Genomic DNA, 18,129 nt, shown 5'->3' with positions numbered 1-18,129 from the left:
ACAAAACACCGACAGGAAGGAGGGTGCGAGCTGCGTCCAGTCAATGCGAGGGGTGGCCGAAAGCCGAAGGGGTTAGCGCGGGCGCGCAGTGACCAAACTGACCGCGGAGCTCGCGGGGAGTGCGCCAAGCGTGGCGCCTGGCGCCCAACTCGAAGCGGGGGAAAAAGCTCGGTGTCCCGACGGAGGGCGGCGTTTGAGTGGGAGAGAGAGTGGATATGAATCGGAGGCTGTGCGGATCTGACCGCTGGCGCTCCAGCGGAGTCAATACGAAGCAGCTCCAGCGCGGCTGCGTGCGTACTCACACACGATAGTGGGGGAGAGCGGCCAAGGGCCGAGCGAAGCGACCTTTCCACGGATATTTTCCCCTTGCGCGCATGGGAGCATCGCTTCCCCTCAGAGGACCGGCTAGCCGCGGTCTGCCGAGCGTACCCGAACGATCCCGATGTCCAAACCTCGCTCGCCGGCTAGCCCGGTAACTTCGGTAGTTCGCACTCAGCCCGGAATTGTGCCGATCCGCGCTTTCGTACTCTCCTTATCAACGCCCCGCGTCCTGTGACACCCTGTGCGCGTGTGTTCTCGCTTTCGCCCACCCCCTGTGCAATTTGTGTGTTTTTCGGGAGGGATTTTCGAAGGTTTCGCCGGTGGAATTTTTCAAATGTCGAACGATTTCTGGTGTCAGCTGCCCGGCGGATAGTCCGGCAAGATGTGCGCGATCAGTGATGACAACTACGTGGTCAGACTGATTTTCGAGTCGATTACTTTCAAAATCAAGTGCAAGTTTCTCTGTTGAGTTGACCCTTTGTTTTGTGTGCGGATTTTCGCCTCGTTATTTTTGTCTTTTTTGGATTGTTTGAATTTTTGTTGCCTCCACCTTGGATTTTTCAAGAGAGTTGTTCAAGATGCGAATAAAAATGCCTGCGGTGAGAATCGCTCAAGGTAAGAGGCACTTCGGTGTTGAATTTTTTTTTCTGTTTTTGGCACTTCGCCCCGCTAGGTATTTCATTTGTCTTTTCAATTTTTCTTTTTCGCTCTACTTTACTTCGAAGCTCGTGAAAATCGTGCGTGGGAGCAATATAGGTATCAAAAGATTTCTTCGCGGTATTTTCCTAATTTGTGTGAAAATCCTATTTTTAGATTAAAATAATTTACAAAGCCACTGTCACTCTCAAATTTATTCCATTCTCGAAAAATCGTGTGTAAGGAAAGGTACTCGTGATGACATCAAACCTCTTTAGTTACTTGTTTTTAAACCAATGCCGTACGAGTTGCGTTTCATCAAAAATAACAAGTGTCTCAAAACCTGACTCTTTAAATTTTGCCGTCCATCGATCTTTTCTTTTTTTTACTAATAGAATTGCTAAGACCCGTTACGAAGTCTCGAGTTTGGGAGGTCAGCCATTCTCCTTCCTAATCGCGAAAGTCTGAATAATTATGTTTTTAATAACTCACAACCTAAATTTGATACGGAATCGAGCTTAACCAGCATCTGAACATGCGACTTAAAACAATTAAATAAAAAATCAATTGGTCAACTTTCCTATCCCACTCGAGACTGGAAAAGTCACTCAGTTTCAATTTAAGGATTCCTACGTGAAATTCGTATGATAATATTCACACACCTCTATCAGCTAAAGAAAGGACCCCGGAAATGTTTTTTAATCTAATTGCTTCTAGTCGCCCGATTTAATTCATACCTCCAACTAAAATCACAAACGGACCCCTCGGAAATAGAAACCAAGTCTTGCAATATTCGAATCAATCCAATTATCATCCATAAATTTTATTATTTATATTCTCAGCGTCCTCGTGGATGCGCTGTCAAAGTGAAAATATTCGCCTTCCAATACTGTTTCTATTTTCCGTTCAAAAAAATTGCGATCCGTACTTTAGTGAAACCCCGAACCAGAGACGTGTGGAAAAATCGGACCGTAGTTTCGGACTTGAAGTTTGTGAACCTGGCCCACAACTTCGGTCCGAGAACACAAACAATAATCCCAAAGCGGCCTGTTTGTGTTCCTTAAGTGCGGATGAGTTTGATGCTGAAAACTTTGGGGTTGAAGTTTCAAGTTTTCCTGCCTCGGGACGCTCCCGCTTTTCCGCTTCATGGATAGTTTTCATCCGGGTGACCGCGAGACAGAAAAGTCCCTCTGGTCATCTCCTGCCTTCAATTATTTTTATTTGTTTTCCTAGTTTCTCTCTCCCAAAATTCAACCGGATCCAAAGGCAAAGAAGAGGTAGAACTACTACCTAACGCGTGAACTTAGCCTTTTCTATCACCGCAATACATTCCGTCAGGTTCCCTCTCTGAGGGGTTCTATTCAGGTATGCTGTGCCTCTTTAATACCTCTCCGTCGATGGTCCATTTACAAAAATCACCGATATTAAATAATTGTAATTTATTCTTGTAAAAACTGAAGCCACTCTTCATTGAATCTAAAATGAAACCGTGTATTCAAATCTAAGGTTAGCCATTTGCTATATGTTGCGGATGATGTACATTTGCTCACTAAGTTGTTAAAGTTAATATTCTTGATCTAGAGGTAAATGTCGAGTCTAGTCTCTGCGAAAATAATCTTTACACATTGATGTCCATATTTTGTACAACGCACTTGAATAATTCTTTCCTATATCTTAAATACATTTTTCTTTAAACCTTAGGTATCTTAATAAATTATTAATGAATTTTTTTTTTCGATGAGTTTCCCTAAATTCCCTAATATTTACATTATTTTTTAAAACATTTTGTCTCCAGAATCATGCTGAAATGTTTTTAACCTTCAAAATACTCAAAGATATTTTGTTGATTGGGCCGTCTCCTGAGTGGGCGACAGAGATATTTTTGTTTTTAATCATCTCGTATGAGCCCTTTTAATGACATTTCTGAAATCATTGAATTTTAAAAGCCAATCGGTAACACCTCAGAAAACATCAATTACGATCAAACATCTGAACTTAGTTCGAAATAATTATCCTTTATTTTAATGAAACTAAAAACACTCATAAATTGAAGTAACTATTCACTTGTTTCGAGTCAATGGTTTAATTTTTTTAAAACGCTCAGCACTACAACTGTACCTATTTGAAAATATTCATAAATAAAATTACTGTGTAGATACAAGCTGTGGGTATAAGTGTTCCTTTTCCCACCAAAATATTATGATTACACCTGTAGAGAATAACAACTTCCTTCCTTCAAGAGCCAACTGAGAGCCTCAATCTGAAATTTTAATTCAAAAACGAAATGACAATAAGTACTTGAAAAGTTTATAGTTACTTTGAAAGCATAATTTTTTTCGCGAAAATCATGCCAAACCTAATCTTTAAACGTCATATTAATTCATTATTCCTTAAATCTCCTTCCCCTTTATTCAATTTTTTTTTTAATACACATTGTATGGTTCTTGTTGAAAAATTTCATGAATGGCCCATTGTGGATTCTTTGCTCGTTCGTTTACGAGTAACTAAGTTGATTTGTTTTCATTATTTGTTGGGCATCTTATACGCGCGTTTCTCTTGAATTCACAATTTTGCCCGTCCGAAAAGAAAACAGATAACGTCCCCGTTTTACAGATATTTTGAAGAACCGCGAATCTTTGATTTTTAAAAAAGAAAAAAATATGTAGCAATCATCAACTTTTATCGCCTTTATATCACCGTCAACTTTGTTATAAGACACTTAGTTGTTTGTATCTTATCCTCCCCTTCCATTTTGAAAGAGTGCTCAAAAGTTAAGGTCGTTCGTTGATTAGGTCCATAAACTTGTGAACTGACAGGTCAAAACAGGAGCTTTCACGGTGGTTTTATCGAGGGTATGAAAGTGAGTTATCGACTAACGCATGACAAAAAAACACTTGAAGTAAATAAATAAACAATCGCCCATTTGAATGAAATAATTTTCCGTTGGGATCAAGATGTCACGCTTACATTGTTGCAGACGAACCTACGTAGTTAGTGAACGGACAGTGACGGCATAAGTCTTAGTTCGATTAATGTGCTACAATTTCGCGCTCTAATTTTGTTTTATGAATATTGCGTTCAATAAACGCGTTTTTTGCACCAATTTTCATTGAACGTTCGGCCAATCATCTAAACATTTCATACGTGCATTTTCTAAGTTAACAATTCATTTTAGTGCGACATTGTAATCTAGTGTAAAAATGAGCAGTTACAGGTATAAAAGTATGTATTTCTTCCTAAAAAGAATATCGACGGCGTAAATCCGCGATCACATTTATCTCGTTTGCTGTGTCTGAAAATCTCCGCCTCTATGTTATTTCTTTAAAGGAGAACAAATTGACATCATTCCTTGAAGTTTATGCAGAGATTTCTTCGCACAAAGAAGCAAAATCACGGCGGTTTTAAGGTATTGCCGTTGAATAGTTTTCCGTTTAAAAAATAAAGTATGACAGGAAGTCTGCGACGTCGCGAACCGAGTTAAGAATGTGATTGCCGACTTACACCGTCGATATACAATTCTTTTTATCTTAAATTTCACATATTTCCATTTTTTTAAAACAAGCTACATACCTATAAATAACCACAGTTGAAACTTATGTATTTCTCTCGCGGCCGAATTGTTTCCTTCCAATAAGTGTCGAGCCTAACTACTAAAATTAACTAGCTAACTTTTATCTTCAATTCCAATTTTAAATCTCCTGACGACTGGTTTTTTTTTCTCGAGGAATCCAAATTTTCTTGTTTAGGCACCCATTTCTGTGCGCACTTTTAATTTGTGGAAAGAGAATTGAAGAACACGATATTTTTATTGGCCTTGTGTCATTTCGCCTTCAATTTCGGGGGTCTGCAATTTCATGACACTGGAGTTAAAATAGTTATCTCATGCGCCTTGCTATTTATCCGGGAGAATTTAACAGAGTTCAACACATACACGTCATTGCCAGACGGAATCCATCGATTCGCCTTCAATTTCAGAGGCACACAATTTCACGACGCCAGAGTTGAAATAGTTATCTTATACGCCTTGCAGTTTATTTGAGAGTAAAAATCAAGTTTGAACCGAGAAGAGGTTTGAAGTTCTATTCGGCCACAAGACTCAATGTTGAAGACCAGCTTTAAAGTATATTTCCATGCTCAGAATATTTCCTCTTTACTTCGAGTTTTTTCGCAGAGAAAATTTGCGACTACTTTAATGCAAAATTATTCCTAACGCATTTTTTGCCCAAGTGCGATGTGGTGCATTTGTGCTAAGCTCGGTTTAAACGGCCATTCTCATCGGGCACATTATTCACCTATTCTATGTTCGATTTTTCGGAGTCTGGGTTTTGACACGCAAACGAACAAAAAAATTGTCCATCCACGCACGAAACTGCTGCGAGAACTGCGGCCATTTCTGCTGCTGAAACGTGGACAGCGATTTTTTGTCGAAGTCCACTTTTTACTTGAACAAATATTTTAAGTAAAAACAGCTCAAGTTTAACGTCACGCCTCCTGTCCACATCATTTCAAAATCCGTTACCCGTCTCTCTTTTTATACGCTCCTCGGTTCGGCCTTTTTTTTCTTCTTCTTAATTTTTGGCTTTACCGTGACGCAAAACCGGAGGCGGAAGAAAAACTTATGACGCAGGAAGTTTTTTCGTGGAAGGCCAATATCGTTAATTTATCGATTTATTGACGGCAAGGCTAGAAAAACTCGCATCCTGAGCGCCGATTGCTTCGAAATTCCAGCAAAATTTTTTCTCTTATCTAGTTAAAACCGCATTTATGCGAACATTACAGAATTTACTGTCGTTGATTAGGCGAAGGCACCGCGTGCTTCGTAGGTTCGGCGAAATTTTTTTCTCTCTCTTTTTTGCGAAAAACCAACCTTTATTTTTCGCATTTTATGTGAACGTTATAGAATTAACGCTCGGTAATCGGGTGAAGGAAAATCAAGTAATACTTCATTTACTTTCCTCTCAGACTTACTTCAATTTTCGTCAAATTCGTAATTCTTTTTACACAGATATTTTTTGAAGTATTACATCCTCCTAACTTGATATTGACGGCTTAATAAAGAAATTACGTAGCACGGCCGCAGCCTTACAGACTTTCCGTAATATTTTATTTTTTTTGTATACAAGAAACTAAACAACTTAATTTCTCAAATGTTTCGTGATTTTCTCTACGGATTAGCGCAATACATCGTGCAAATTTCAAACAATTAATGGCGTTGACCATCTCCTTCCTAAAAATGTAAGTATAAAAGGAAATTTTAAAATACCGTAATCAAGATACGTAGTGTCGAAGTTCAGCCATTGAAATCTTTACAATTTTTTAACTGTGATTTTTAAAATGTATCTCAGACTTCTTTATCTACACGACGGTTTGTAAAATTTTCTTTCCTCGCATTTCCCCGATAGAAAATTTACATTTCACTTTCTTTTTTTTTAAAACAGAGAATGTACCTACTGAACACTTCCTCCTGAATTGAGAATAATTAATATACTCACAGCTTCTCAAATTATATCATTGCCTAGTCTTTTGTTTAAAGAATAAAACACGAGAGAAAACAGGCATCGTTTGATGAAATTAGACTGCTCCTGGTGTAATTCGTCCATAGTGCAGGTTGCGTTACGTTTCACATCAAAATTCACCATTCTTCTGATCAACAAAAGTTCAATGCTATTTTCAATTTTTTTCCCTTTCGTATAATTTCTCGACGCAAACTGCACATACCCTTCAAACTTTGAACACGAAAGTCATTACTGAAATTTTCAAACTTTTCAAGCGGCGAAATCTCAAAATTCAATGTATTCTCCTGGACTCCAACGTGAATAGCCGTAGCTACTGATCGTCTTATCAAATAATTAACTAATTAACCAATTTCTACCCGAGGTAAAATAAAACATTTCATAATTCGTAATTTCAACATGTCTTTTTCCCCTAATCATTGTTCCTAAGCAAAAATCCAACGGTCAATCCTTCAAGGCTCGGAGGGAAGAAATCACGTACGTTGACCCGATTTAAGGTAGAGATACGCGTTTTTCCACGCCGATCCGAGAAACCACTCCACATGCTGCCGTGCTAAGGAAGAACGCCGTATGAACATTCAAGAGCTGCCGAATTTCCTTCCATAAAACGTTCATTTTTGAGGGAAGTTATGAATATTTTCCCTTGAAATTTTCAAGACTTTTTGGTGGAATTGCGAGGATAATTATCTGAAAAATTGGAAGAAAAATATTCATAAGTTTACCAGGAAATTCGTGTTTTATCAAAGGAAATTTGGCAACGCTTTAAGGTTCATACGGCGTTCTTCTTTAGCACGACAGCGTGTTTCACACCTCCCCGCGTGGTGACCGAAAGAGCTTAAGGTGCGAAAAATAAAATCCCAGTCACGATAACAACGAAGGAATAAAAAAAAAAGAGAGGGTAGGACGAAGGACGCAGGTTTCCTTTCCCCTATTGCGTTGATTGAGGCGATTGTTTTAATTAATACGCTCAACGAACTTGGTACCGGGAAACTCAAGGTTCCGCGAAAGCGGGGGGGGGGGGGTGAAAAATTTCCTCGCGACGCGAATTTCTCTCGCTCTTAGACGCGGCGCTTTTTCTCTCTTCTTTTTTTTTATTTGAGTAGCTTGTATGCTAATTTCTTCTCCCGACGACGGAGCGCGGCGAGGGAGGTTCGTTTTAAACTCTTTCACTTTTACTTTTTCCCCGCCCAACGGTTTCCCTCTCGGTGCTCGTCGAGCGAGGGGTGCGCGCGTTCCGGGAGCGCTTTCGAGCGCGGACCACGTGGTTTTCGCTCTTTTGGAGCGGTTTTCGAGACTTGCGATCAATGGATCGTATTCCAGGGTGTCTACAAGTCCGGAATTTCCCACCGAAAAAAAAAGAGGTGCTGTAGTAACATCCTGGATATTAAAAAAATGTGCGCCAACTCTTGGATGTTGTAATCATCACTCTGGCTGTTAAAGTAACATCCTAGGATGTCAATTTTACATCCTATCATGCTAACATGAATGAAAACTTCATGGAATTTTTTTAACATCCTATCATGTTAACTGCCAGAGTGTTAATAGCAACATCCAAGAGTTGTCGCACATTTTTTTAACAGCCGTAACATCCGGGATGTTACTACAACATCTTTCTTTTTTTCGGGGCGGAAAGTCCGGAAATGGTACTGATTTTTAAAGGGCGGTCCCGAAGTACCGGAAAAGTGCGAAAATTCCGCGAGAAAGCCCGGGATTTTTTCATTTTTTGGTCATTTTTGTCGCAATTTGGGCGAGAAATTCAAAATTTTGAAATTCTTCGAATTTCGTCAAATGGAGGTACTGAGAAAGTACTGAATTTTCCTGAATTTTGACCGGAAAACTGAAACGAGACGGTCTTAAAGTATTAAAAAGAATTATGGATTAATAATTTAAATGAGATGCTGTGCAGTTTGCAATGAGTTTTATAAATTGACCATTTTCGAATATTCTTTGTAATTGTTGGATACTTAGAATAAAAAATATATTGAGATGAAAGTAACATTTTCCTCCTTTTAAGCTGTGTTGCGTTGCATATCCCTATCATACTTGACGTTCCTTTAGATTTCTCACCCACATAAAAAATTCACAGGCAGAAAAATTAGTTTTTTAATACATTATAACGTGTTTTTTTTAAACTAACTGAGTTTACTTGTTATTATTTCCGAGTTTTTCGCATGTTATTTTTAACCCCACATAGAATACAATCCAATAGAGCTAAAACATACGCATGAAAATATCAAATCTCAGACAAATTGAGCCGCAGGCAGGAATTTTAGTACCTTTTTTCCTCCTTTTTCTGCCCTGCCTCTTTTTTGAACGAATTTTTAAAAAAATGCATTAAACAAAAGCGGTTTACCTGTCGTTATTCCAGGATTTTCCTCATTTTGAATATTGTTAACTTTCAAATCACATTACGAGAAAAAAACATGCACAACAATGTCGATTTTTCAGACTAAGTGAGCCCCAAAGTCACTTTATGTATCGACTATTTACATATCGATTTTTTACATATCTATCGATGTAGGTAGACATGTATACGATGATACGATCGATGATACACATCGAGCCACGAGCCAATAAACAAACACTATATTTTTCAATCGCATGATGATACGATGATGCTATAAGCAAGGAATGGAAGCAATAAGAAAGGATGACAGATACAAACTTACGACGGCTTTACTTCTAGTATGTTTCTGTTTGATATTTTTTTCTTTTTGTTCCAATCGCTTGCTTGCTTGCAGGATCATGTAATTGAATGATATTGCATTTCGACGATGTAAGTCGGAAATCACATAATTCGATTTGCGACGTCGCAGACTTCCTACCATACTTTATTTTTTAAACGGAAAAATACTCAACGGCTATTCTTTAAAACTGCCGTGATTTTTCTTCTCTGTGCGAAGAAAATTCTACATAAACTTCAAGGAATGATGTCAATTTTTTCCCCTTTAAAAAAATAATACAGAGGCGAAGATTTTCAGACACTGCAAACGAGTTATGTGATTGCCGACTTACACCGACGATATACTTCAATTGCATGATGATACGACGATGCTATAAGCAAGTAATGGAAGCAAAAAGAAAGGATGACAGATACAAACTTACGACGGCTTTACTTCTAGTATGTTTCTGTTTGTTATTTTTTCTTTTAGTTCCAATCGCTTGCTTGCTTGCAGGATCATGTAATTGAATGATATTGCATTTGTTTATAGGCTTGTTTATCGTCGTTTCTTTCCGAACTCAAAAATCTCGCACATTCTTTTTCCTTCCAAATTTTCAAGATTTTTCAGACAGTATGCGTTTCGACAAGCCCAAAAACGAGTGCTCTCGAATCGGATCGAGCGTGAGTCCGCGGATGAGAATGCTCGCCTCCATATGGGCATGTTCGAGTTGCCGATAATGTGGCCTGTGCGGAAGGCGTTACGGCAGGGAGGGGGAGGAGGGCGCCTCTCAAGTATTGTGAATTACGTCAATGACCAATCATGCCAGCCCTGATACCGGCCCTTATCAGCTCCGGCGCTTCAGTCGCAATCGCCACCACCGCACGCCATTCGGTTTTGCACTTTTTTGCAAGTTCAGCCAGGGTCGCGTGATCCGCCTGCCCGCTCGCCAGCAGGCGGAAAAAGTTCGGCTGAAACTGCTGAAATAGGTTCAATTCACAGGAAGGTAAAATTTCGAGTGAATTAAAAGTAAGTGGTGGGGCCACACGTGTTTACGCTCGTGACTAAGAGCTTGTTGTTATTCAGATCCGCTCGTTGGACAAAGTATGAATTCAAGCACCGAAACAACCGGACTTCATTATGGGACTCATGCCACTTCTACTCCTGTCCTCATCCATGAAAACACCTGTCTTACGCAGGAATTATTGGTGCATATGTTGTTTCCCAAATGAAGCCGCAGAACGAGTCGAGAACTTTCAAAAAAATTGAAGTTACCGTGCTTTGAAGTCTTAAAACTTTTGCCACAGAACTGAGTCGAGAACTTTCAAAGAAAATTGAAGTTGCTGTGCTTTAAAGTTCATGATTCGAACGGTCAAGACATCCCCTCTGTGAAAATACTCCGAATGAATGTGAGAACTTTCAGAGAAAATTGAAGTTACTGTGCTTTGAAGTTTTTAACCCTTTGGCCACGGAACGGAGTCGAGAACTTTCAGAGGAAATTGAAGTTACTGTGCAAATTTTAAACTTTTTGCCACTGAACTTAGTCGAGATCTGTCAAAGACAGTTGAAGTTACCGTGCTTTGAAGTTTACGTTTCGAGCGGTCAAACTCTGAAGTTTACGTTTCGAGCGGCCAAACATCCCTCCCCTGAAAATTCTACCTCCGCAAAGCAGGACCTCTCTGACGGCGACTTTGACGGTCTCATACACGGCTCACTTAATCGTGCGGCCACAACGGAGAGAAATGAATGATGCTGACGACAGTGATTCCGCTCTGTTCAACAATGTTACATTGTCACCCTCAGGCCCAACATTGCCCACGTCGTACCGCACAATGTCAGCATTGTAATTTTCGAAGGTGCGTGTTAAGTTGTGGAGGTAACTTTGTAGCATTGTTGAATGCATGGCCCCCGCTGTGGTGAAGCGCACCGTGCGCTTGCTGCGTGGCCCACAATGCGGCATTTTTGTGTTTTTCGCTCTCTGTGGCTGTATCCCGGGAGTATGAGTGGCGGAACATGCAAAAGAGCCCTTTAAAATGATTACTCGCGAGACCAACTACCAAAAATCGTAAAAAATTAAATATACGAAACGTGCGGATGCTTTCCTTTGGCATTTTGTTGATAGAAATTTTCCTGCCTTAATCGGGGATCGAACCTGCGACTTATCTAACACTAGCCTAACCCTTTACCGACTGAGCAACGAAGAAACCTGTTTCGGTGGATGAAAAACCTGTGTACAGCGTCTGTTTTGAACGGATCGTTAAGTTGAACGCAATTTTTTGGACAGTTTTCACCGACAACCATTTTACTATCGTACATATTTATTTCTATTTGTGGTTTTAATGTTTCTATTCTATTTTTATTATTTTTATAATAATTATATTATTTTATTTTTTGTTTTTATTTCATTATTTTAGTTTTTTTCGATTGTTTAATTGTACATCGGAAAAAACAAGACAGTGTTGAGCACTACTGGCCGTTTAGTGGGAGTAGTTGATAGGGCTGGCGTCCGAAGCGCTGTACAGCCGCAACACCGAGAGGGCGAGTTCAGTGGGCACTGAACTTGAGTAGTGCTTATTCAGATGCCTGCGTGACGTAGTTTGCGCTTAACAGGTGTAAAATTCACCCAGGAACTCGAGTCACGATAGCCTGGTGGGAATGCGCTGTCTTCCACACCGGCGCAACCCTATTCGGTCCCAGCGGAGGCGTATTCATTAGTTTTACGCTCGCTCCAAGTCACTTTAGGGCGGACACTACTTCTGCCTTAGTGACCCAGCCGCGAGCGTTTAGTGCCCAGCACGTCCTCTACTTGCTGGCTCCATTTGATCTAACCCGCGTTAGTGCCCTCACTGTCTTGTAGGGTCCCAACCCTAAGCTCGTTTTTTCCGGGTAATTCTCTTGTTTTTTTATTGTTGGTCGGTTTCCTTTCTTTTATTTATTGTTTTAATAGTTTATTTATTATTTTAGTTTGCTGTTATATTATTTTTTTATTGTTGTCATCAGCTTATCTTTCAGTTATGTTTGTTTTGTTTTATTTTTTGAATTTTTTTTTATCCTTACTAAATAAGTTTCCTTTCTTTTATGAGGTCAGACACATTTGCAAGCCCAATCAGGGCATGTGACTATATGGGACTTAAATTCCTTCATTCACTCAACTTCTATAAAGATAACTCTTTCAGCCCCATGACAAAATGAGTGCTGTACACTTGATAGCAGAGCTAAATTTCTGCGAGAACATATGGAGGGACAAAAAATCCAACCCTTGGGTTTCTTTTTAGCTTGATCTCTCTCTCCCCTCTTTCTTCCCCCCCTTTGAATGCTGACAATTTGATTAGAAGGTACACCATAAATATCTTGCATACTGACTGCTGTATCTTAGTAAAAATTGTATTACGCTTGGGAATTCGCCACTCTTTAATGTGAATTTCATTAAACTCTTAAATTTGACTGCAAGATGTGCAGTTAAACAAGAGGTAATATAGAAATGATCGACATCGCTTGTAGGAAATTCAGTGTTGTTTTTCAGAGAAACATCAGCACTTGCTGCGGTATGATTATCTTTCATCATTGCAATCAACACTCCTTAAAAAGTGAATTCGATCAAAAGCATCGTGCGCGGCAACTGAGCTGGCATTGTTGAAATGAAGATAGCGCGGGACATTCAAACTGTGCGCGTGAGAATAACAATGCAACATTGTGACGATTCGGCATGTTCTCCTGTGATTGCAAAACGGTCTTTTTGTCTACAAATGGACATTGTAATATTGTCTTGGCTGTGTGTTTCTCATATTCCAGCCTTACTGCGATAAACAGCTTTTTTAGTACACGCTCATAGCCGGTCAACCATGTTTGACATTGTCATCCTCTTCCTTTCATTTGCTCCGTGCTGATGGCGGGGCCGGGGGCTCCGGGGGCGGGAGCCGGGAAAAGCGGGGGACTTGGACGCGCGCCATGCGCCGGGTACTTACGCGGAGCGATCAAATTGACGAGCGCGTAATGAACGGCCGATTAGGATTACGAGGCGGCAGTCCGGGATCCAGGTAAAAATCCGGCCCAACCCTTCCGCGGAAGGCACCACGCCACACGCGCCGGGCTCATCTTGAAATCGGAGCTCACACCTCGCTCCTGGCTCTTTGTTTTAGAACCGTCCGAGGAATCCTCCTCTTTGTTTCTTCTGGCCGCGCACGCCCGCCACGCGACTTATTAGAGTGTGCGCTGTGCGTGCACACACTTGAGCAAGAACATCGTATGTGCCTTCGCCCGCTACCGAATTTCTTCACTGGGAAAAAACCCGGCCGTGGAAGTTGTACTTACGGGCTGTATAGCATATCGTCCGCGTTCCGGGTGCGGAGGCCGAAAGTTCCGGGCGCAGCAGCCGGAGCAATCGAGGCTACGGCTTCGGCACCCGGAAAATTCGGCCTCTGAGCCCGGGACGGTATGTCTATATAGCCGTGCCTCTTTTTGAGTGTTCTTATAGAGTATGATTTTTTATAAATATTTCCTCGCTGAATTTGTCAGAGCATGGAGACTTTGCACGTGTCTGAAATTTTATGAATGTCGTGTTTGACTGAAAACTACTGAGAGAACTAAACACGATGATATTTTTGGTTCATTAAATGAGCGATTATTGGAGGAGATATGACAAAATTGAATCTGCTTAAAATACATGCGTTTTATTGAGAAATCCCGTCAGACGACGTCCATAAGCGGTGCATTTACTCATTTTTAAATATATTTTCATAATATTTCCCACTTCAGGAAAATTTTATAAAAAATACCGCGAAATCAGCTCTTTAAGGACTCTCAGATAAGGATTAAAAAATTTGCGTGCAAATTCGCCATTGCCTATGCATGTGCTTTGCCTGGATATGGAACAAAAGAACGACTATTCAGTTTCCTTCATGTCTCCTCTAAGAGGAGAATTTGGCTTTTAGCCACAAGATTTGCTGCCCTTAAGGATGATACCCTCCGCTCATTCGATTATCATTCACATAACGGAAGATCTCGGACAGGGTGTAAAATATCATCAATAAGACTCCAGCCCGCGAAACAAAGAAATCAAAGCTGGATCCATGCCCTGCGAGGCATAACTGCGGGATGCGAGTTATTATATTTCGGCCGAAAATCGCCAAAACGGGCCACGAAATGACCTCGGAGGCCGACGCGAATTAACGGCCAAGACTCCGGAGGAATTTATTAGGCCACGAGGTTGCCAAATCACCCCGTATAAAAAAATCCGGGACTATACGAGGGGTTTATTTCTCGCGCGATGCGGCAACGGGTGGTGAATCGTGAGCTGGCATAGTTGAGTTTTGGTGGGAATCGTGGGAATCGTCCGTGGAGCGGTCACCGAAAGGTCAGGTGGATGCTGGAATCCGGAGGGGAGTTGAGCCCGGACTCCAGAGGGTGGCTTGGCCGCTACCCTTGGCCATCTCACCCCCCGACAACCCCCGCCCCGCGCGGAGCTTTGCTCGACTCCTAATCTGACTCTTTTATTGTCTTTCTGGTTTCGCTTTTGTCGGATAATTATCGGCCCGAATCTCAACTCCGATGTTCGCCCCTCGATTTCGGGGCTGCGATTCTGGCCCTAATGATCCGCACCCGGAAACCGCGGGTCGCTCCTTTACCTGATTTCGCCCGATATCGCGTCGGATTTGCTCGACTGCGGAATCATAATTTCATAGTCGTGTCATTTCGTAGGGGTTGTTTCGGACCATCCCCTGGAGCGCAAAGACGCTCGGAAGATTTCGTTAAAATATATCTGGAAACAATGAGGTGTTTCAAAGACGTTCCCTTGAACCAGGGAAAAACAGAACATCTCAGAAGCGAAATTAAAACGATTTACGAGGTACGCTATGATGGCGTATACACGATTTTAAAAATTAAAGTCAATTTCATCATTTTTTAAACGTTGAACGTCTCTGGAAGACGTATAAACTTCGAAGTCATTTTAAATTATATTTTTATTTTAAAAAAACTCTTGAAAGGCGACACAACCAACTCGATTTTAAAATATTTTCAAAAATAATATAATTCGATCAATATAAAAATATAATAAATAATTTTATAAAAATATAATATATAAATATATGTATAAATCGACAGTATAATCATCACGATATCGTATTTTATCATACGACGCTTTCATGACCGTGGTTCTATGATCTCATCGTACGCGGAATTTGACAGTTGGTTTGAATGCCAGTTACATTAGGTTTTCGGTAGAACCCCTAGGTGTCTTCATTAGAACACTCACGCGCAACAGCAGGTCGAAACCGAGCCTGAAACATCCGCCGGGCAAAAAGAGTCTCTCCAAACAAACGCACAAAAAAAAACAGAATCCTGGGAAAATCAAAACAGCGCCGACAGATATGTAAACAAGCGACCTTGAAAAACAAGCCAGCTCCAAAATAAACACATTAGGTTCGGGTTGCGTCAATGCCTCGCGAGGAGACCTCAAAAGGCACCAACGGACCTTTTTTGAAGAAACGCGATGACAGAACCAGACGTGGAAACAATACCGCGCCGCGAAAAGATTTTTTTAAAATTAGAGGACAGCGTGAAATAGCCGTTGCCGGCCGCAGGGCCGAAACCCCCGTCCTGCGCACGATGCTGAGGCCTTAAATCCGCCCCGAGTTGGCAACCTTTCCGGACTTGAAAGGAAGCGACTGCAATAAACCGCCACCCACCAGGAAAGACAGCGTCCACTTCGGAACTAGCGAAAAAGGTTGGTTTTTTAAAGAAAATAACAGGCGTGCAAGGCCGGCCGTTTCTCATCCCTCCGTTTTGACCGGCGGCGGCAGCAATTAGGCCAGACGGCCAATTAGGCCTCGGACCCAAACAAACCGGCGGACCTTACGGGGAACGTAGCACCCTTTGTGTCTGCAGCGGGAAGATGCAGTGAGACAAAAGACTTGATGTCACTTTCATTCATTCCTATGTGTGAGTTTTAGACGTGTTTTATCGTCAAACAATAAACCTGGGGTGCCGGAAACAAGTAATTAAAAATTTAGGGACTTACTGACATGGTCAGTCTTAAAGGAAGACTGTCCTTCTTAGAGACGATATATGTAGAAAACTCTCACTAACAATCTAATCAATTCAATCGAGTGAGGTAGAAGTTGTATCGGGTCAACGTTTTTGTCACCTTACGATGCAACTAAAGCTTGCTTGCTTTTGAAGCTTGCTTGAGCAACTTGCTGATTGAAAATTCAAATAAAATCTGCTTAAGAGCCTCGATGAAAGATCATATACCGAACTAATTTCAATCGGAATAAAGTATTGGCTGTTGGTCACCAAGAAATTTTTTTTTTTATCAAAATTGGACAGCTCGTCAAATTATGATCAAAATGGAGTGTCATTTTTAAGTGTGTCTTACCCTAGGAAGCATTTCTGCCAACTTAATCTAACAATATGGGTTGACTTCAAATAGTAACTTTTACACTACCTATTCGGAAAATAGCAGTGTGGGGGTTTCTGAAATTTTTTATCTCCAGATGTAGTGGAGTTGAGCAGTCATCGAAGCAAGCCATCGATCTTCTAGAAAAATGTGCAAATTTTTCTCGCACCTCCATCGAGGAGGCGAACTGCCCACATTTTCTCCTCACCAATCGCCACCTCGATAAAAACAAACGTTTGGACTCTATTTCACGTCGCACGCGTCTATTTTCTATTTTCTAGATTTATTAGAGCCCGAGTCGCGGTTTCCCGCCCACGGCGGTTCCGGCGGAAATTTCAGCGGATTCTCGATCCCGTTAAGGAAGAACGCCTTATGAACATTCGAGAGTTGCCAAATTTCCTCTCAGAAAATAGTTATTCTTGAAGAAAGCCATGAATATTTTCCCTTGAAATTTTCAGGAACACTAGGTGAAATCGCCAAGAAAATTTTCTGAAGAGTTGGAGGAAAAGTAATTACACATTTTCCCGAAAATTCGAGATTTACCAACGGAAATTTGGCAACACTTGAAGGGTCATACGGCGTTTTACGCTAGTACGGCAGCGTTGACAGCCCATCAAAGATGAAGAACGACCGGTTATCGACGGGGCCCGACCCCGCGAGGTGGAAGTTATGGTCGCGACAAACGCATCGCGGCACCAACGTGGCGACAGCCCAACGCGAAATTAGAAAACTTCGGGTCACGCCGCGCACTTCAGCAAAGTCTGCTTCTAATTAAAAACCGAGCGACGACGGCCCAGTCCAGTTTCGCCCCTAAAAACGGGCTCGATGCCACCTCTGTTCCTCCACCTTCGCGACGCTACGGCTCAAACGGAGGAATACCCAGGAGGAAAAACTGGACTAAATTTTGCAGTAAGGAACTACTCTTTTCAGCACATTCAAGAAAGCACCCATTTAGATAGAACAACGTTATACAAGTGCGCAGAGTATGTACGTTTTTTCTAATATGAGATAGAGGTAATATCAGCGAAATGTAGCCAAGGAGGCCTCTAGAAAAGATGTGCATTGCACGAAATCTGGCAAACGGAACTATAATTTCTGGCTCATCCATAAAAGCACTTAACTGCCAGGGAAACTGATGACTTATCCGTTGTTTTTAAAATAATCCAGAGATTGCAATTCCTTATTATATATGCAGTTATATGCAAAATATGGTTCAATTAAAGGAGTGCGCATCATGTTATTAACTTTTCTCCATGCTCTGGTATTAATAACCTGCAAATCTGGACATTTTGTGGACTTAAATCCGCTTTCCTGTGTCTGGTCACATTGCAGACTTCCGAGAGCTTTTCCGATAACGCGAAGATTCGTCCCGTCATTGATGAAAACGCGTCAACAGTGGCGTTATCGCATTATCGGCGCATTGCGGCTGTCAACTGGAAACTGCAGGGCGCGGACCGAGGGTCATTAATAAAACGAAAATACAATTTGAAATATAATGATAGGTGGCTGCGATCTGCGAATGCTCGGACCGTGCGAATGGACACAGTGCCCACAACATCCGTTGACTCAGTCGTAAACTTATGGGAAGGGTACAGTTCAGGTG

General features: G+C 41.3%; 1 protein-coding gene across 2 annotated transcripts in view; it reads left to right on the top strand.

Moving 5' to 3' along the window:
- Positions 1-311: 311 nt before the first annotated feature.
- Positions 312-18,129, top strand: part of Cph (BCL11 transcription factor chronophage) — a 156,824-nt gene continuing 139,006 nt past the window's right edge. Inside the window, exon 1 of one of the 2 annotated variants that reach the window (XM_072303026.1) lies at positions 312-936. Coding sequence is in view for 1 of the 2 variants with exons in the window: in XM_019048937.2 (XP_018904482.2) it covers positions 900-936 (37 nt within the window). In the remaining variant the exon portion in view is untranslated. The remainder of the gene's footprint in view (positions 937-18,129) is intronic. The other variant, XM_019048937.2, reaches the window with a different exon arrangement.

This window comes from Bemisia tabaci, chromosome 7, assembly GCF_918797505.1.
Source record: "Bemisia tabaci chromosome 7, PGI_BMITA_v3".
In the NCBI taxonomy this organism is placed as follows: Eukaryota; Metazoa; Arthropoda; class Insecta; order Hemiptera; family Aleyrodidae; genus Bemisia; species Bemisia tabaci.
This window is presented reverse-complemented; position numbering and strand designations above follow the sequence as displayed.